General features: G+C 59.1%; 1 protein-coding gene across 11 annotated transcripts in view; it reads left to right on the forward strand.

Annotated features, from left to right (window-relative positions):
- The window catches only part of ILF3 (interleukin enhancer binding factor 3), a 29,347-nt gene extending 14,101 nt beyond the window's left edge, over positions 1-15,246 (forward strand). Inside the window, exons 2-20 of one of the 11 annotated variants that reach the window (XM_002723275.6) lie at positions 1,145-1,234; positions 1,867-2,096; positions 2,230-2,407; positions 4,303-4,450; positions 5,598-5,689; positions 6,060-6,155; positions 6,662-6,773; positions 7,198-7,295; positions 7,853-7,964; positions 8,055-8,165; positions 8,638-8,837; positions 9,115-9,282; positions 9,650-9,787; positions 9,876-10,052; positions 10,151-10,301; positions 10,398-10,451; positions 13,298-13,663; positions 14,117-14,245; positions 14,585-15,246. In XM_002723275.6, the coding sequence (XP_002723321.2) occupies positions 1,232-1,234; positions 1,867-2,096; positions 2,230-2,407; positions 4,303-4,450; positions 5,598-5,689; positions 6,060-6,155; positions 6,662-6,773; positions 7,198-7,295; positions 7,853-7,964; positions 8,055-8,165; positions 8,638-8,837; positions 9,115-9,282; positions 9,650-9,787; positions 9,876-10,052; positions 10,151-10,301; positions 10,398-10,451; positions 13,298-13,663; positions 14,117-14,245; positions 14,585-14,721 (2,700 nt within the window). In that variant the 5' untranslated portion in view covers positions 1,145-1,231 and the 3' untranslated portion in view covers positions 14,722-15,246. Of the gene's footprint in view, positions 1-1,144; positions 1,235-1,851; positions 2,097-2,229; positions 2,408-4,302; positions 4,451-5,597; positions 5,690-6,059; positions 6,156-6,661; positions 6,774-7,197; positions 7,296-7,852; positions 7,965-8,054; positions 8,166-8,637; positions 8,838-9,114; positions 9,283-9,649; positions 9,788-9,875; positions 10,053-10,150; positions 10,302-10,397; positions 10,452-10,828; positions 12,149-13,297; positions 13,664-14,116; positions 14,246-14,584 lie in introns of those variants that run through there. The other 10 variants (XM_070059138.2, XM_008251537.5, XM_008251538.5 and 7 more) reach the window with 10 other exon arrangements.
- Positions 15,247-16,240: the final 994 nt, after the last annotated feature.

Here is a 16,240-nt window from a genome sequence, read left to right on the forward strand (position 1 = left end):
TTCTGCTGCTTTCCCAGGCCACAGCAGAGATGGGGATCGGAAGTGGAGCAGCTGGGACTTGAACCAGCTCCCATATGGTATGCCAGCCCCGATCTGTAGGACTTAAGGGCGAACCTTGGATCTTTACCGTGCATAGTTACAGTTGTTGGCTAACCTGAGGCCCGTGGGAACTTCCAGTTTTGGCCAGTCACGTCAGGTAGTCCTTGCAGCCTGTGCCTTTCCGGGGTTTGAGCCAGCTGTGGGCAGTGGGGGTGGGGTAGCCTGTTTCATGATAGGCTGATGAATTGTGCTGTTTGGCTGTGTGGAAGGTTTCAGTATGGACCAGAGTGCTTGTGCAGAGTGGGAATCAAGTGGGCTGTAGTCAGCATGTTATTTAGAGACCAGAATTGCAGTTACAGTCACTTTGGTCCTGTCTTGTCACTCACTTGAGTTGTCTCCTGCTCGCCAGGGGTGGGCCACAGGGAATGTCGGCTGCGGCTGTGTGTCTGCCTGGCGTTTCAGGTGCTAGCTTCGCAGAAGGCTCTTACCTTCTGCTCGGCGGAGTTTGGGCATTGTCTGCAAGTGCTTTTATTTATTTGAATGATAGCTAGCCTCCGTTCTCGGATTCCCTCACTCCTCAGACGCCTGCAGCAGCAGGGCTGGGAGCTCCATCCGGGTCTCCCATGTGGGCACCATCACCAGCTGCCCCCCAGACTGTGCACTAGCGGGAAGCCGGCTTGCCAGTGGAGTGGCTGGGACTCAGACTAGCACGCTAGTGTTGGTTGCCGGCATTCTGAGCAGTGGCTCAACCCCTGTGCCAGGCTCCAGGGTTTATGGACATGACTACCTGTAGCAGTGTTTGGCTGCTTTCTTAGGTTTTTGATCTGTGTAAAACTTGATACACTTTATATGAAGAAATGAAAGGTAGAAGGTGAAACTGTCTGAGTGTGGGCCTGGCTTCTTGGACCAACCGTGTTCATTTTAAAGGAATTTCACAGTTACCGGCTCAGGGGTGTTGGCCCAGCAGTGCTCCCTTGGAGATAGTCCTGATGTGCTCACAGCCCTTCTGCAGGCAGCGCCGGGTCACGGTTCCCGCGGAGTATCTAGTGCAAAGTCATCGCGTCTACGAAATACGTGAAACTAAAAGGATTTTCTGGTCTTGTAGATAGTTGAAGTGTTGGTAACGCCAGGGGACTGTTACAATCTGAAAAGCAAAGCTTGATTTCCAGACACTACAGGAAAAGAAGTGAAAATGGTAAGAAGTTGTTATTTTCTTAAATCACAGATGGTATTTTCTTTCTTCCTTCCTTGTGCTGGTAGCATTTACCCAAAGCATTTGGTTATGTTGGTTTTCGTTAGGCTATTCAGACTAGACAGTAATATGCATGAGAACAGCGCAGTCACAGTAGTTCTGCTTATCCACACTGTGGCTTTCTGTAGTGTCATTCACCCGTCACAACCGGGATCCACGAACGCCACAGGAAGACTCCGCGGATAAAGCATTCATGCATTCCACACAGCACGGCCTGACGCCTTTCAGCTCTGTCTCACTGGAGACATGCGTCTAAGCTCCACTGCACTGCCTCCCTACGGTTCCTCTAATGGATTTTCAGCTGCAGTTAATCGCTTACTGTGCCCAATTTATCATGCATGTGTGTGTAGAGGAAAACATGTGCAGTGGGCCCTGTGCGCAGTGGCAGGTCCCTCCCATGGGTCTGCTGTGGTCTAGAGCCGCAGAGCGGGCGGCCCCGGTCTCGGCCGTGTTCAGGTCATCTCACTGTTACACGGATGTAGAGTACAACTTCCAATTTCTAGCTTAAAAGATACATGGTGGGTGGCTGCCTGGTCTCTTTTCCATCATTTTTAGCTTAGTTTTCACATTTCCAGCGCCCAATGCGAATTTTTGTGAACGATGATCGCCACGTGATGGCGAAGCACTCTTCAGTTTATCCAACACAAGAGGAGCTGGAGGCTGTGCAGAACATGGTGTCCCACGCCGAGCGGGCCCTCAAAGCCGTGTCTGACTGGATCGACGAGCAGGAGAAAGGCAGCGGCGACCAGGCTGAAGCCGACAACGTGGACGTGCCGGCTGAGGACGAGAACAAAGAAGGGGCTGGGTAGGTCCGAGTGGGAGCAGGATGTCTTCTCTCTGGGGACCAGAGCTCCCTAGAGAGCGGCCTCTTCGTCCTGGGGCTCCGGCTTGTGGTCCGGCTGACCCCTCACGGAGCTGTGCTTTGCCCCACCCCACAGGGAGCAGAAGACGGAGCACATGACCAGAACCCTGCGGGGCGTCATGCGGGTCGGCCTTGTAGCCAAGGGTCTCCTGCTCAAGGGGGACCTGGATCTGGAGCTGGTGCTGCTCTGTAAGGAGAAGCCCACGGCGGCCCTCTTGGACAAGGTGGCTGACAACCTGGCCATCCAGCTCGCTGTGAGTGTCGGCGGCGTGGGCGGGGCAGGGCTGCTTGTCAGGATGTGGGGAGGAGGCCCAGAGGCCCTGTCGGTGCTGTGCACCAGGAAGCAGGCTGCTCTTGCACGTGCTGTGCGTGTGTCACTCCACTGGTGACTGGCAGGGTGCCAAGGCCCCTGAGGTTCCGTGGGAAGCTGCCTCAGTGGCACCCAGATGTGCCACCAGCTGGTGTGGACCAGTGGACAGAAAAGCCTCGCTCTGTTGGGTGGTTAGATGCTCTTCCCTGAGCCAGACATGCACAGACAGAGAAATGTAGGAAAACCCATCAGTCGTTTCGTTATGAAGTGCTGTGTAAGTGGTGGCCTCTGGCACGTGCTGAGTGTTCGCTGCAGCAGACGCTAGGCCCGGGGAGTTGGCGCATGTACTGTCTGGCCTTTGGGTGTTAGGGACCGTGGCGCTGAGAGCAGGCCAGCTGCGTTGGTGCCCCTGCACCCCCGCCTGAAGACTCAGAGGCAGCAGAACCTCTGCCTCCCAGCTGGGCTGCTGTGTCCTCAGGATGTGGTCACCCGGGGTCCAGGATAGGCAAAGGAGGAGGACACGCAGGTCTCACTCCTAGACAGGAAACAGTGCACGGCCACGTCCGGAAGTCCGTTCTGTCACATGGGACTTGGAGAGTTGTGAATGTAGGGTTCAGGACAGAGAATTGAAATGTGCAGAGAGAGTGATGTTGAGTGTTTCTGCGGAAGCCCTCGCGTTTTCCTTTCTGATGATAGTTCTTTTATGTATAAAAAAGTAAAGTAAGTGGGTATGAATATTGTTAAGGAAAAAAACTTGTATAAAGAGACATTTCTTTAAAGAGAGAATATTGGTATCAGTTTAGATTAGCAATTTTGTCAGAGTCACTCCCCCGATGGGACATGACTGTATCCGGAGACCAGCGGGAGTGCCGTGCTGCCAGCGCCTGGCGGGGCACGCGTGCTGCTCGGTGCCTTGGACGCCCAAAACAGGGACTCTCACCCACAAATTACCCAGCCCGAGCCGGCCACGCAGAGGTTGGAAATCCTGGTACAGGTTTTCCTTTTGATCGACTGCTCCACAGTGTGACATTTAGTTTGTGTCTGCCAACAAAAAATAAGCAAAGCTTTGGTTTCCTTTTTCAAGTCATAAACGGGTACGAAGAACACAGAAGGCAGACTGCCATGGCCGCCTGTAGACGTGTTTGTAGCAAGCACGTGCTCTGCCATGCCTGGTGCATGTTCCGTGCTGTCTGGTGGGCGCTCAGACCAGCGGGGAATTGGTGGGGGCTGGACACCCGCTCTGGTGAGTGCTGTGCTGCCTTCATGGCATCTGGTGCACGCTCCGGCCACTCTCGCACCCATTAAGTGCATTTTACAAATTACCAAGCTTGAACTGGCTTTTATATGTGCATTTGTTTTTCTGTTGGAGAGAGAGCAACTCATCCGTCGGGTCACGTCCCAGACGCCTGCAGCAGCCCAGCAGGGCCTGCAGCTGGGAGCTGGGCATCGAGTCCTGATGTCCGTGAGTGCCAGGAATCCAGGCCACTGGAGTCCTTCTCACTGCCTCCACGCCTTCACAAGCAGGAAGCTTAGCCGGGCCCTCTGTGGACACTGGTGTCTTAACCTCTAGCACAGTGCCTGCCTCCTTCAAGCTTCCTGAAATTGATTGGTCCAGAGGGTGGAAGAAGTCCTCCGCTCCAGTCCCCAGTCACAGACTTCCCTGTAGCATTACAGAGCTTTCCTTGGAAATCATTTTGCGTTAGAGTATCCAGAGGCGGACTTGGCTGGCTAGGTGGGCGCCCTCCCTGGTGGGGCGCACACCCCCGGAGGTGCTTGCCTGCCCCGGGAGCTGGCGGAGCCGTGCAGAGGGGGATGCTGAAGTTGCCTTTTCCTTTCCAGGCCGTGACAGAAGACAAGTATGAGATCCTGCAGTCTGTGGACGATGCTGCAATTGTGATAAAAAACACAAAAGAGCCTCCATTGTCCTTGACTATCCACCTGACTTCCCCCGTGGTCAGAGAAGAGATGGAGAAAGTATTAGCTGGAGGTAGGGGCCGAGGCAGGCCGGCAGGACGTTGGAAACTTGGTGTTTCCTCGCTTCGGATGTGCGGTTCAGTGTTAGAGCGCTTTGCTTACCGGCTGAAGAGGTTTCACCACCCGATTGTCAGGTCGCGTCTCCCTGGCCTTGAGCCCTGGGAGTAAGTAGCACTTTGCCAGGGTGCGCACCATTCTTGATGCCTTAATCTTGAATGTTCTCGAGCATTAGCACTTGAACGTAGTTCTCTGTTGAGCCATTTTCTGGCCTTGATGCAGTGTCCTTTGCGACGCTGGGGTTTTTCCATGGCTGGAGACAACCCGACAACATCTGCGTGAGCTACAGGAGCCACGCAAGCGGCTGTGCTGCGGCAGAACCGAGGGCGGCCTCCTCTGTCCTCTCCCTGGGCGCTTCTTCCGGTGCAAGCTGGAACGCGGAGCCCGGACTCCTGGGTAGAGTCGCAAGCAGGTGTCCTGTTTTTCCCCGGATCTCTGCACCTCGGTTGCATCCCCTGGTGTGGCTTCCCAGGCCTGCGCAGGGAGTCGAAGTGCTCGGTTGTGCCGCAGCATAGGCCGACCTCGCGCCTCGTTTGTTTGATGGCCGGCGATTCTCAGGCCCGATTCCAACTGCTGAAGCCCTCCTACTTGACCAGTTAGGGACGCTGGACCTTTGACCAACAGGACTCTCTCTGTCAAGGGCTGGGGCTAGGGCAGGCCCACGTGGTGGGCGGAGGTGGTCCGTTTTGCCGCAGACACCTTGGCTCGGCTGCCGTGGGAAACAGAGGGAGTTCATTTCCACTCCCCTCTACGTACGTTTTGGTTTTTTTCCTGTTGAAAATGTTAGCATAGCTAATGCTGGGGAGGAAGCGAGGAACAGTCTGCTAGAAGCCAGGCTCCACCTGGCGTTCCCTCCCCGGGAGCTCCCTCCTTTCAGCACAGCCCCCACCTTTGTTCCGGGGTTGTGTTTCTGCTTGTGGAGGGGCCTCCGATTTTTATGCTTTCCCCTCAGGGCAGAGTTGAACACACGCTGGTGTGTCTGTCCCTGGTCGGGGTGGAGATGAATTCAGAGTGGGGGACAGTCAGCTGCCACACCCCCTTTCCACCTGACAGAAACCCCTTGGTCAAACTGTGCCTTGTCTTCTTATTCCGCCCACGAATAGAAACGCTATCAGTCAACGACCCCCCGGACGTTCTGGACAGGCAGAAATGCCTTGCTGCCTTGGCGTCCCTGCGCCACGCCAAGTGGTTCCAGGTTTGCATTTTGTTCTTCTCTTTGTCTTTCCATAGAGCACTCCTCAGTTTTAACTCTGCTCCCTGTTGTTACCTTAACGTTCCTTTAACATGGACGGTGGCCGTGCCGGCGCTCGGCGCCTGAGCAGATGTGACCCCCCCCGCCCCCAGCAGGCTTGTGCCCGAGCAGGTGGGCTGCTGCTGCTTTGCCTTAAGAGTAACACTGTTCTCCCGCGTGCGGCGGTGGCTTGTCACTGCAACCACACACTTGGTGGTCACGAGAGCTGGCCACTTACCCTTGGCAAAGCAGCCCTGAGAGATGTGTTTGTCACCTTTGCTGTGGATCTCGGGCGGTGCCTTGGTGTAAAGCCGTCTGTGCTTCCTCCCTTCAGGCCAGAGCCAACGGGCTGAAGTCCTGTGTCATTGTCATCCGGGTCCTGAGGGACCTGTGCACCCGAGTGCCCACCTGGGGTCCTCTCAGAGGATGGGTAAGGCAGCTGTGGCCTCTGGGGAGGGGATGCAGAGACCTCCAGTCCCAAACCAGGAAACTTGGCCCCGCTAGCTGTGTCCTGTGTGCACCCTGGTTGGGCAGCTTGTGGTCCATGCTGTGGGTTGGGCCAGCAATGAGACAAGGACCCTGTGAGGGGTGAGGGTAGGGGCAGGCAGCAAAGCAAGGCCTGGGGTCAGCCCTCCTGTTCTCACCCAGACAGCTTTAGGAGCGGTTAGTGTGGATTAACATGGCTACATGTCAAACATAAGTACCTCTGTTGTGACCTCAACGTGGCCTGTGGGCCTGAAAGATCTTGTGTCTGGCCCTGCCTGTCACCTCCTTGGGTGTCCTGGCTTCAGCCTCGTCCCAAGGCTTGGGCTTGGACGTGACTGGGCACCCAGTGACCAGTGCCTCTGCCCCCAGCACACAGACTGACTTGTCATTGCTCCCCCACCCCCGCCCCCGCGCGCCCGCGGCACCTCACTGTCCCTCTTTGCCTTGCAGCCTCTGGAGCTCCTGTGCGAGAAGTCCATCGGCACAGCCAACAGACCCATGGGTGCCGGCGAGGCCCTGCGGAGGGTGCTGGAGTGCCTGGCGTCAGGCATCGTGATGCCAGGTTGGGGCCTTGTGCTTTGCAGGTTACAGGGAGAGACAGGGACTGAGGCCCTGAGGCCGCCCCTCGCTGGTCCACTGACTGGGTTAGGGCAGCAGCAGCTCCCGTCACCCCTAGGGCCGAAGCACGTGACCACCCTCTGCACCATCATATCCAGCCCTGTGCCGGGTCCGCAGCCGAGATTCGGAGGGCGGATCCGGGGGCAGTGGTGACCCACTCCCACGTGACTTTGTTGCTCTGAGACACATGTGGATTATTTCTGTCAAGGGCTGGACGCCGAGTGGGTCACCGAGCTCGGTGTGTTTTCCAGAGCTGGGTGTGGATGGGGCGCGGGGGGACGCACGCACCTGGTTCCCTCAGCCAGCACAACTCTTCCGAGATGCTAACAGATAATCCTCTGCATATCTTCCTTGTTTCCTGCCTTCAGATGGTTCTGGCATTTATGACCCTTGTGAAAAAGAAGCCACTGATGCTATTGGGCATCTAGACAGACAGCAACGGGAAGATATCACACAGAGTGCGCAGGTATAGTCGTCGCCACTGCCGCCGTGAGCCCTTGCCCAGTCTGCACTCACTGGCTGCCAGCTCCTGTCTGGCTGTTCTCAGGGTAGCCCCTGGGCTCGTAGGCTCAGCCGGGGACTGGAGGCGAAGGGATCGTGTCTGATACAGGGAGCCCCAACCTGGCTTCTGTCCCTTGGCGCCACGTGTGGTCGCCGTCTGCCCCTCAGCCTGCTCACGTGCTGTTTTCAGACCCGAGCACGACGGGGCGATGTGTTTGCGACTGGCCCAGGGCTCCTTCCCTGGCAGGCCCACCACCTGGCTCCGTGTGGCAACCAGTCCCCAGGTTGGGGTCTCCTGTATTCCTCTCGAGGGGGGTGGTCACAGGCTGGCCTGCCCCCACAGCAAGGCTGGACCCGAGCAGTCAGGCCCGCCCCTGGCTGTTGGGGGACCCCTTGCTGTTGTGGGGGAGACCATTAGCAGCACCCAGAGCTCCCTCCCCTTCTCAGAAGGCATTAGTGAGCACACACAGCTTAGCCGTGGGCGCAGGGCAGCTGGGTCAGACTCCTCTTCCCCTTCTCCAGCATGCACTGCGGCTTGCAGCGTTTGGCCAGCTCCATAAAGTCCTGGGCATGGACCCCCTGCCTTCCAAATTGCCCAAGAAACCAAAGAACGAAAACCCCGTGGACTACACCGGTAAGCGTGCGGCAGGTGCCAGGAGGCCGGGGCTCGGGGCCCTGCGGTCGCCCGCGTGTCTCAGCGGCTTCTGTCCTGATCTCGTTTCAGTTCAAATCCCCCCCAGCACCACCTACGCCATCACCCCCATGAAGCGCCCAATGGAAGAGGACGGGGAGGAGAAGTCGCCCAGCAAAAAGAAGAAGAAGATTCAGAAGAAAGGTACGGGTGGGGCCGGCTCAGGCTGCGGGGTCCGTGGCCCACTCGGGGCCAGGGTGGACCTTTCCCCTCACTGCCGGATGTCGAGGCGGACGGTGCTGTGCTCCCTTCTGGAGCCTTCAGACAGCCCGCCAGGGGCCTTGGGCTGAGCGCAGGGTGCTGGGCGGCTAGGCAGCGCAGGAGCGCTCGGGAGGGTGCAGGCCCTGGCAGCCGCGCGGCTTCTGCAGCTGTCCACCTTCTGCGGCTGTCCACCTTCTGTGGCCGTCCGCCTGGCACGAGTTAGGGTTCGACCTCAGGCTGGGAGATGCCTGTTTTTCTCTGACGCGCATTGGCTGCAGATTTAAAGCCTTTCAGTGGGGTGTGCGCCCCAGACAGCCAGGCTAGACCTGAAGGCGGCTGGTGCACCCAGTGTGCCTCGCGGGGCCGTGTCGCCGAAGAACGCTAACCTGGAGCCCTCTTGGTGCTCACCCTCCAGAGGAGAAGGCCGAGCCACCGCAGGCCATGAACGCGCTGATGCGGCTGAACCAGCTGAAGCCGGGGCTGCAGTACAAGCTGGTCTCGCAGACCGGCCCCGTGCACGCGCCCATCTTCACCATGTCCGTGGAGGTGGATGGCAATTCCTTTGAGGCCTCGGGGCCGTCCAAGAAGACTGCCAAGCTGCACGTGGCCGTCAAGGTGAGTGCCTGGCATCACGGTCTCCCCTTGGGAAGGGGTGAATCGCACAAGCCCCGAGACTTTTGGGTCTCAGCCTTTGGCACAGCACACGAGGCTGGACTGCCTAGAGAGGGCCCCACGTGTGGCTGGAGACCCACAGGAACGCTCTCCTCAGAGGTCTGGGCTCCACATGGGAGCCTCTGAGTCGTCCTGGGGGAGGGTCTGGCACGGGGGCTGTCGTGGAGACCAGCACGGCGAGCCCTCTCTCACGGGCACCCCGGCTCCTCTGCGTCCACAGGTGTTGCAGGACATGGGCTTGCCCACGGGCACCGAGGGCAGGGACTCCAGCAAGGGGGAGGACTCGGCCGAGGAGACCGAGTCGAAGCCTGCGGTGGTGGCCCCGCCCCCTGTGGTCGAAGCCGTGTCCACCCCCAGCGCTGCCTTCCCCACGGATGCCACGGCCGAGGTGAGGGCTTGGTTACAGCTGGGTACAGGCAGCGGCCCCGCAGCCTGGGAGCCAAGGCAGCTGCGGGGCCTCCATTGTTTTCCACACAAAGTAAATCTTCAGGCCAGGGGAGTTTTCGGGCACCTCAGAGAAGGCCTTAGAGCTGGGGGTTGTCCAGAGCCAGGCGGGGTCTGAGAACCTGCGCTCAGCAGAGGAGGCGGGGGCTGCGCGGGTGGCACTGCAGGCCGTCCTGCCGGCGCGCAGAGACCAGGTGATGGGGGCGCTGGGGGCACGCAGTGGGCGTCCTGGGCCTTGTGTGCCTCTGCGCCCAGCAGGGCTGGAGGGCCCACAGCTGAGTTTGTTGGTTTCCTTTTGTGTTTTCCCTGAGAACGTAAAACAGCAGGGGCCGATCCTGACTAAGCATGGCAAGAACCCAGTCATGGAGCTGAACGAGAAGAGGCGTGGCCTCAAGTACGAGCTCATCTCCGAGACCGGGGGCAGCCACGACAAGCGCTTCGTCATGGAGGTGAGTGACAGGGACAGGCTGACTCCCAGGGAGGCCTGGGCGCCCAGTGAGGGGAGGCACCGCCCCACGCGCCGTGTGTCCTGCCCAGGTGGAGGTGGACGGACAGAAGTTTCAAGGTGCTGGCTCCAACAAAAAGGTGGCAAAGGCCTACGCTGCCCTGGCAGCCCTGGAGAAGCTTTTCCCCGATGCCCCTCTCGCCCTGGAAGCCAACAAGAAGAAGCGAGCCCCGGTCCCTGTCAGAGGCGGGCCGAAGTTTGCTGCCAAGGTGAGCCAGCGCCCTGGAGCCCCGGGCGGCGGAGCGGGTGGCCGGCGCGCATGGGGCGGTGGGGTGACAGCAGCCCGGCTGTGCTCTCTCCTGTCTAGCCGCATAACCCTGGCTTCGGCATGGGAGGCCCCATGCACAACGAGGTGCCCCCGCCCCCCAACCTTCGAGGCCGGGGCCGAGGAGGGAACATCCGCGGGCGAGGGCGAGGCAGAGGCTTTGGCGCCAACCACGGAGGCTACATGAATGCTGGTGAGGACCCTGCCCTGGGCGGTTGCCCGTGCCCAGCTGCATGCGTGCTGGGGCGCGTGTGGCAACGCCCTGTGACCCTGTCGTCTTGTTCTGCAGGCGCCGGGTACGGCAGCTACGGGTACGGAGGCAACTCGGCGACAGCAGGCTACAGTAAGTGTGTGTTTCTCTGTCTCACCTTGGGAAGCAGCTATGCCTAGCTCATGGGACGGAGGTAGAGTGGGTGGCCGCAGGGGGCTGCGCAGCGGCCCGCCCCTGTGGCGGTGATGAGGTGTGAGAGCGTTAGCCCAGCTCGCGTGACGAGGTCCCGTGAGAGCCAGGATTTTACATTTCTCTGCTTTGAGCCATGGAAGCACCAGCCTGCGAATGCGCTTTCCCTGCAGTGCACAGCTCTTGTCTTGAGAAGGAGCCTTCATTGGGGGGTTACAGGAGCAGAGAAATCTAAAACATGCATTTCAGATGTGGCGCTCTGTGCCATTTTTCAAAAGAATTCTAATTTCTTCTCTCTGCTCTGTCTCCCCCTTTTGTAGGTGACTTTTTCACAGACTGCTACGGCTATCATGATTTTGGGTCTTCCTAGAGCGTCTAAAAGTATTGCACACAAAATCAACTTTTTACTCCAATTTCCTCCAACTCCAAACCCACAGTGTCCGTGCCGTGTCCCTGTGCTTCACTGGGTTTCTCAACCGTGCTTTCCACCGCAGCTTGTCTGAGACTCTTACCTGCAGAACTTAAGACAATGGCAGTTCTTATCGTGATTTGCCTTTGAACTTGGTCATATTGAAGTTCACAATAAGTGGAAAACAGTTTTCTCAGAGAATGTATTTTTTGTGCAGAATTGCACAGAATTCTAGAGCCAGCGTTGTTCAGCATCAAGGCAAAAGCCCACCTTTGCTTTTTATGGAAAGCATTACTTTATTTAAAGAGACAGACAATGACACATTTTAATCTACCTTTGTCTTAATTTACAGCAGGTTTTGTATGAATTTTTAACCTTTTAACAAATCCCCAAACCTGGTTGATGCCTTTGACAGTGATGCGAGCGATTCACCACGTCTGAGTCCCAGCAGCCGGCGTTCCTTTTGTTGTGATGAGCATGTACCATGTTGGGGACGCGTGGGGGACTGTACTGTGTGCTGAGTCCCCCGCCTTTTGTAAATGCTCTGGTGGGTTCTTGTCTGGGGATGGGACACTCGTGGCTGGTCAGCTAGAGTGAACTCTCAAAGCTCTCACATCTGTGCTTCCATTACTAGTGCAAGAAACAGGCTCCAAAGGGTAGACAACGTCAGATGTTGCAAGTCCTACTCACAGCTGCAAATGCATGGAATTCTAGATGTCTCTCTCTCTCTCTCTCTTTTTTTTTTTTTTTTTTTAAGCAAGGCTTTAAAATGCCAGCACAGAGCCTGCTGAGTTCTGCGAGGGAGCTGGCCCCCCGCAGGGCCCTGTGCCGGGTGCGCGGCTGCCACCTGCTCCCCCGAGTGCAGAGGCACCTGGAGTGATTCTGGCTCCATGGAGCCCCGTGTTTTCTCGTGGGAACCCTCCTTGGACACGGTGGCTTTGTCTCTGACCAGCAGATGTCTGTGCCACAAATCCCGCCTCTGTGTCGGACTTGCAAGATTGAGCGTTTATTCAGGCAAAAACCGGGCAACATGGTTACTACACGATCTGTTCCCAGAGGTTTGAAACATTCAGTGAAACTTTTTAAAACTTGGATTGCATGATGTATTTTTTTTTAGAAAGTTATTGTTTGAGAATAATGTCTTTTTATACCAGGAAATAGTTATCCTGAATGACGTTGAAAACTTCCCTCCCCTTTATTTTTTTTTAATCAATACATGTTAAAGTAACAAGCCTGGGTACTTGCGTCTTCATTCATTCCTGGCCTCAGGGGCGGGGCGGTGGGCTGCTCAGTGCAGGATGCTGTGCAGGGCGGGGCGTCCTGGGTGGGAGGGGCGTGAAGACCCCATCCTCCCAGTCTCCTCACTGAGCCACCGCATGTTTGCTTTCTTGCCTTGGGGGCCATGTCTCTCCTTGGTGATTGGCCTGGGTCTGGGGGTGGGGGTGGGGGAGGGAAGGGAGCTGCGTGAAGAAAACCAGCTGGAGCTGACCCATGGGATCTGTCGCCCAGCATGGGGCCGAAGGGCAGGCTGTGTGGGAGCCTTCCCGATCTCCCACCCACCCTGGACCTAGCAGGCACCTGTGTGGGGCGCCTGGGCCTGTCTGCCCAGCTCTGCGGGAGAGTGCCCCCAGCCTCCCGCCTCACTGCTGCCCCCGCTGGTGTGACGGTGGGCGTGCAGCCTTCACCCGATCCACCTGAGGCTCTGACAGGGCAGCTCGGGTGCAGCCGGTGACCCAGAGTGGGGCCTGCCGGGACATTCTCCGCTCCTGGGGCCTGCTCAGTCCCCCCTGTGCCCAGCAGCTGTGCTGGGAACGGGAAGGGGCTCCAGGGGCTCACCTGCCTAGCCCAGCCCCGCCAGAGCCAGTCTGCTCCCGAGGCTGTTTGCACAGATAGCACCGGGACTGCTTATCCTTTGTCTGAGTCGGAACCCAGGGCAGCCCCAGGGCAGCCGAAGGTTTCGGAGGCCTCCAGGCTTGTGCCTGCCAAACCTGTTCCCAGCACAGTGGGGGAGGGGCGCTGCTGCTTCTCAGGGGCTTTGCATTTCCTGTCACCTCTGGGGACATCTGGGTAGCCATCGGTCGTCCGTGTCATCTGCTCGGAGCCCATCTCATTGTAATGTTGACATCTGCTGCAAAAGCTGCTGTCGGCCGCTGCTTGGCACAGATCATTGTCATCAGCTGATGGGTGAGTGGAGCCGAGGCTGGGCCGGCCGGGCCAGGCTGTGGCACCAGCGGAGCTGCTGCTCCGCTCTGCTCCTCGTCTCTGCCTCTGGCCAGCGTGCTGCAGAGTGGCCTTCAGGGCCCACGTCCACGGCCTTCCCTCCCGTCCCTCCCCCCTGCCCTGCCTTGTCCTCCACCTGACCCACTGCCTCCCTGTTTAGGTCAATTCTACAGCAACGGAGGGCATTCTGGGAACGCCGGTGGTAGCGGCGGCGGGGGTGGTGGTGGCTCCTCCGGCTACGGCTCCTACTACCAAGGTGACAACTACAACTCACCAGTGCCCCCCAAACACCCTGGGAAGAAGCCGCCGCACGGTGGCCAGCAAAAGCCCTCCTACGGCTCCGGCTACCAGCCCCACCAGGGCCAGCAGCAGTCCTACAACCAGAGCCAGTATGGCAACTACGGGCCCCCGCAGGGCAAGCAGAAAGGCTACAGCCACGGCCAAGGCAACTACCCCTCGTACTCCAACTCCTACAGCTCGCCCGGGGGCGGGGGCGGCTCCGACTACAACTACGAGAGCAAATTCAGTGAGTTGGCGCCCATGCCCCTTAGCTCTGCACGAGCCCTGGCTGGGGACGAGTGGGAGGGCCCACTGCGCGTGGCGCTAGGCAGATGCCCTTGGTCCCAGCTCCCCGAGGCCAGGTGTAGCTGAGGTCTCTTCTGAGGCTGCAGGCTCACCCTTGGGGCCAGCGCCAGAGCCACCATAGTGGCTGCGAAGGCCTAAGCTGCTTCCCTGTCGGCCTCCGTCCCAGCCTGGCGGGGCGGAACAGGTGGGCGTTCTCCATGGAGTAACCCGCAGGGGTCAGGAGGCTGCACGGAGGGCAGAGCGGAAGAGGAGGCCACAGTGGGTGCAGCTGGCCGTGTAGGGCTCGGGTGGAGCGTAGGTAGGAGGGCAGTGCTGCCGTGTGCCGGAGTGAAGCAGACGGGAGACGTGGAGGCCGGGGCCGGCCCTAACTCACGGCGCATTCCTCTCTCCCCAGACTACAGTGGGAGCGGAGGCCGAAGCGGCGGGAACAGCTACGGCTCAGGCGGGTCGTCCTACAACCCAGGCTCACATGGGGGCTACGGCGGAGGTTCTGGGGGAGGCTCCTCCTACCAAGGCAAACAAGGTGGGCCTGGGACAGCAGGGGGCCCTGCAGGTGCTCCGAGGAGCAGGAGCAGAGAGCTTGGGGGCGGGGCCGCCGCTGGGCTCTTTGGGAGAGGCCGAGAGCAGGAGTCGGCGGCTCTAAACCTGTGGCACCCTCTGCAGGACAGGGTAACGGGTGACCTGCAGTGGGGACAGAGGGCTCGGGCGGCCGCTTCTCGGGCGTGGGTGACTCCACGGAGCCCCGTGTTGCCTGGAAGGTCCTTAGCAAAGGCGGCGGGAGCTTCCCAAGACGGCACACGGGCGTCCCTCCTGGGGCCGGCAGCTGCGAGGCCCGGGCCTCACGCCCTTCTCTCTCTCTCAGGCGGATACTCGTCACAGTCCAACTACAACTCCCCCGGGTCCGGCCAGAACTACAGCGGCCCCCCCAGCTCCTACCAGTCCTCACAGGGCGCCTACGGCCGGAACGCCGACCACAGCATGAACTACCAGTACAGATAAAGCCCCGGGCCGCAGAGCCCTGCCTTCTGCACTTCCTCCCCATTGGAAGATTGAGTTTTATGCATCACAGTTAACATGTCAGCCGGCCCCTCCTGGCCCCGCCCCACCCGTCCACGTTGCCGTGCTGTGCGGTGCCGCGGGTCCCCCGAGACCCGCGCCGTGAGCCGTGTTTAGCCGTGTTTGGGACTGCGCGTCTTCAGTGGTTCGTTAGTTGCCATTACAGTCTCGTCCGGTAGAGTTTTTGAGTTCCTGCAGTTTAGTGTCCCTCTGTCTATTGACGATTGGTGTTCGTGTTAACTCGGTTTGTCGTTACATAGTTACGGAAGGGATGCGGCCTCTGTTCATGCTTTTGTGAAGTGAGTTCATGAGCTTTCTGTATTTTAATGCTTTAGTGTTTCAGTTTTATAAGTGAAGATTTTATTTTAAGAACCAGTGGGAAAGAGTGGGGTTTTTGTATGTCTGGATCCTTCAGGCAGGACATCTGAATTAAGCTGAATGTAGACAAATAAAAACGAAGAAAACCGCGCCCGTCACAGGCCTGGCTGTCTGACCCCGCAGGTCGCGAGGGGCAGGTTCCCGGGCCCCAGGGAGAGCGGGTGGGCACGGCAGACGGGCTGTTCCAGGCCTGCGTCGGCTGGTCACCTGGGCCCTGGCCGCAGGGGCGCGGCAGGCAGTGTGCCGTGGCCCTGGCTGCTCCGAGGGCTGGGGCAGAGCTGGGGCACACCGCGTGCTGCTTGGGGGTGTGCTGTCATGGGACAACGTGGCCTCGCTGGGGGCAGCATCCCATCCCGTACGGCCGCTCCACTTCCCATGCAGCCCCTGCCCGTGGGAGAGCAGTGGGAGATGGCCCCGGTGCTTAGATCCCTGCGCCTGCGTGGGAGACCTGGAAGGAGCTCCTGACTTCATCCTGGCCCGGCCACCGCAGTTGCAGCCATTTCGTGAACCAGCAGGTGGAATACCTCTTCTCTGTTTCTCTCTGTAACTCTTTCAAATATTTGAAAAAGGCAGGCGCAGCCCACGGCATCTCCTGGTAGAAGCCATGGATGCAGTGAGCAAGGCACAGTGCAGTCCCTGGGGAGCGCCGTGTCCACAGTGTGGGCCCAGGAGAAGCCCAGCCAAGGCCAAGGGGGGACCACTGGCTGTCAGGAGGAGGCAGCGCCATCTGTGACCGGCATTTGCTCCCCGTGATGCAGGCAGCAGGAAGGTTGGTGCCCGCAACGCGCTGGCTGCAGCCTGCTCTGTGCTGGAACAGGGGAGGCTCCCGGCGGCCAGGGCTCCTCCCCGGGCGAGGCTGAGCTGGGGTGGCGACGTGAGGAGGGACGCTGAAGGCAGCCTGCCACCCTCGGACCCTGCCACACCAGGGAGCCGCTCGTGGAGCAGCACACGCGGAGCGCTGACACACTGGCCCTCCAAGCCGGGAAGCCAGCAAGCCAGCCTGGAGGAGGTCTTCCAAACCGCTGGCAGCAGCTGGCCCCAGACACCATTTCCCGGCTGGTGGTGTTCAGTCGGCAGAGCCTCA

The sequence above is a fragment of the Oryctolagus cuniculus genome, chromosome 16, assembly GCF_051225735.1.
Source record: "Oryctolagus cuniculus isolate XC-2025 breed Fujian yellow rabbit chromosome 16, ASM5122573v1, whole genome shotgun sequence".
Lineage (NCBI taxonomy): Eukaryota > Metazoa > Chordata > Mammalia > Lagomorpha > Leporidae > Oryctolagus > Oryctolagus cuniculus.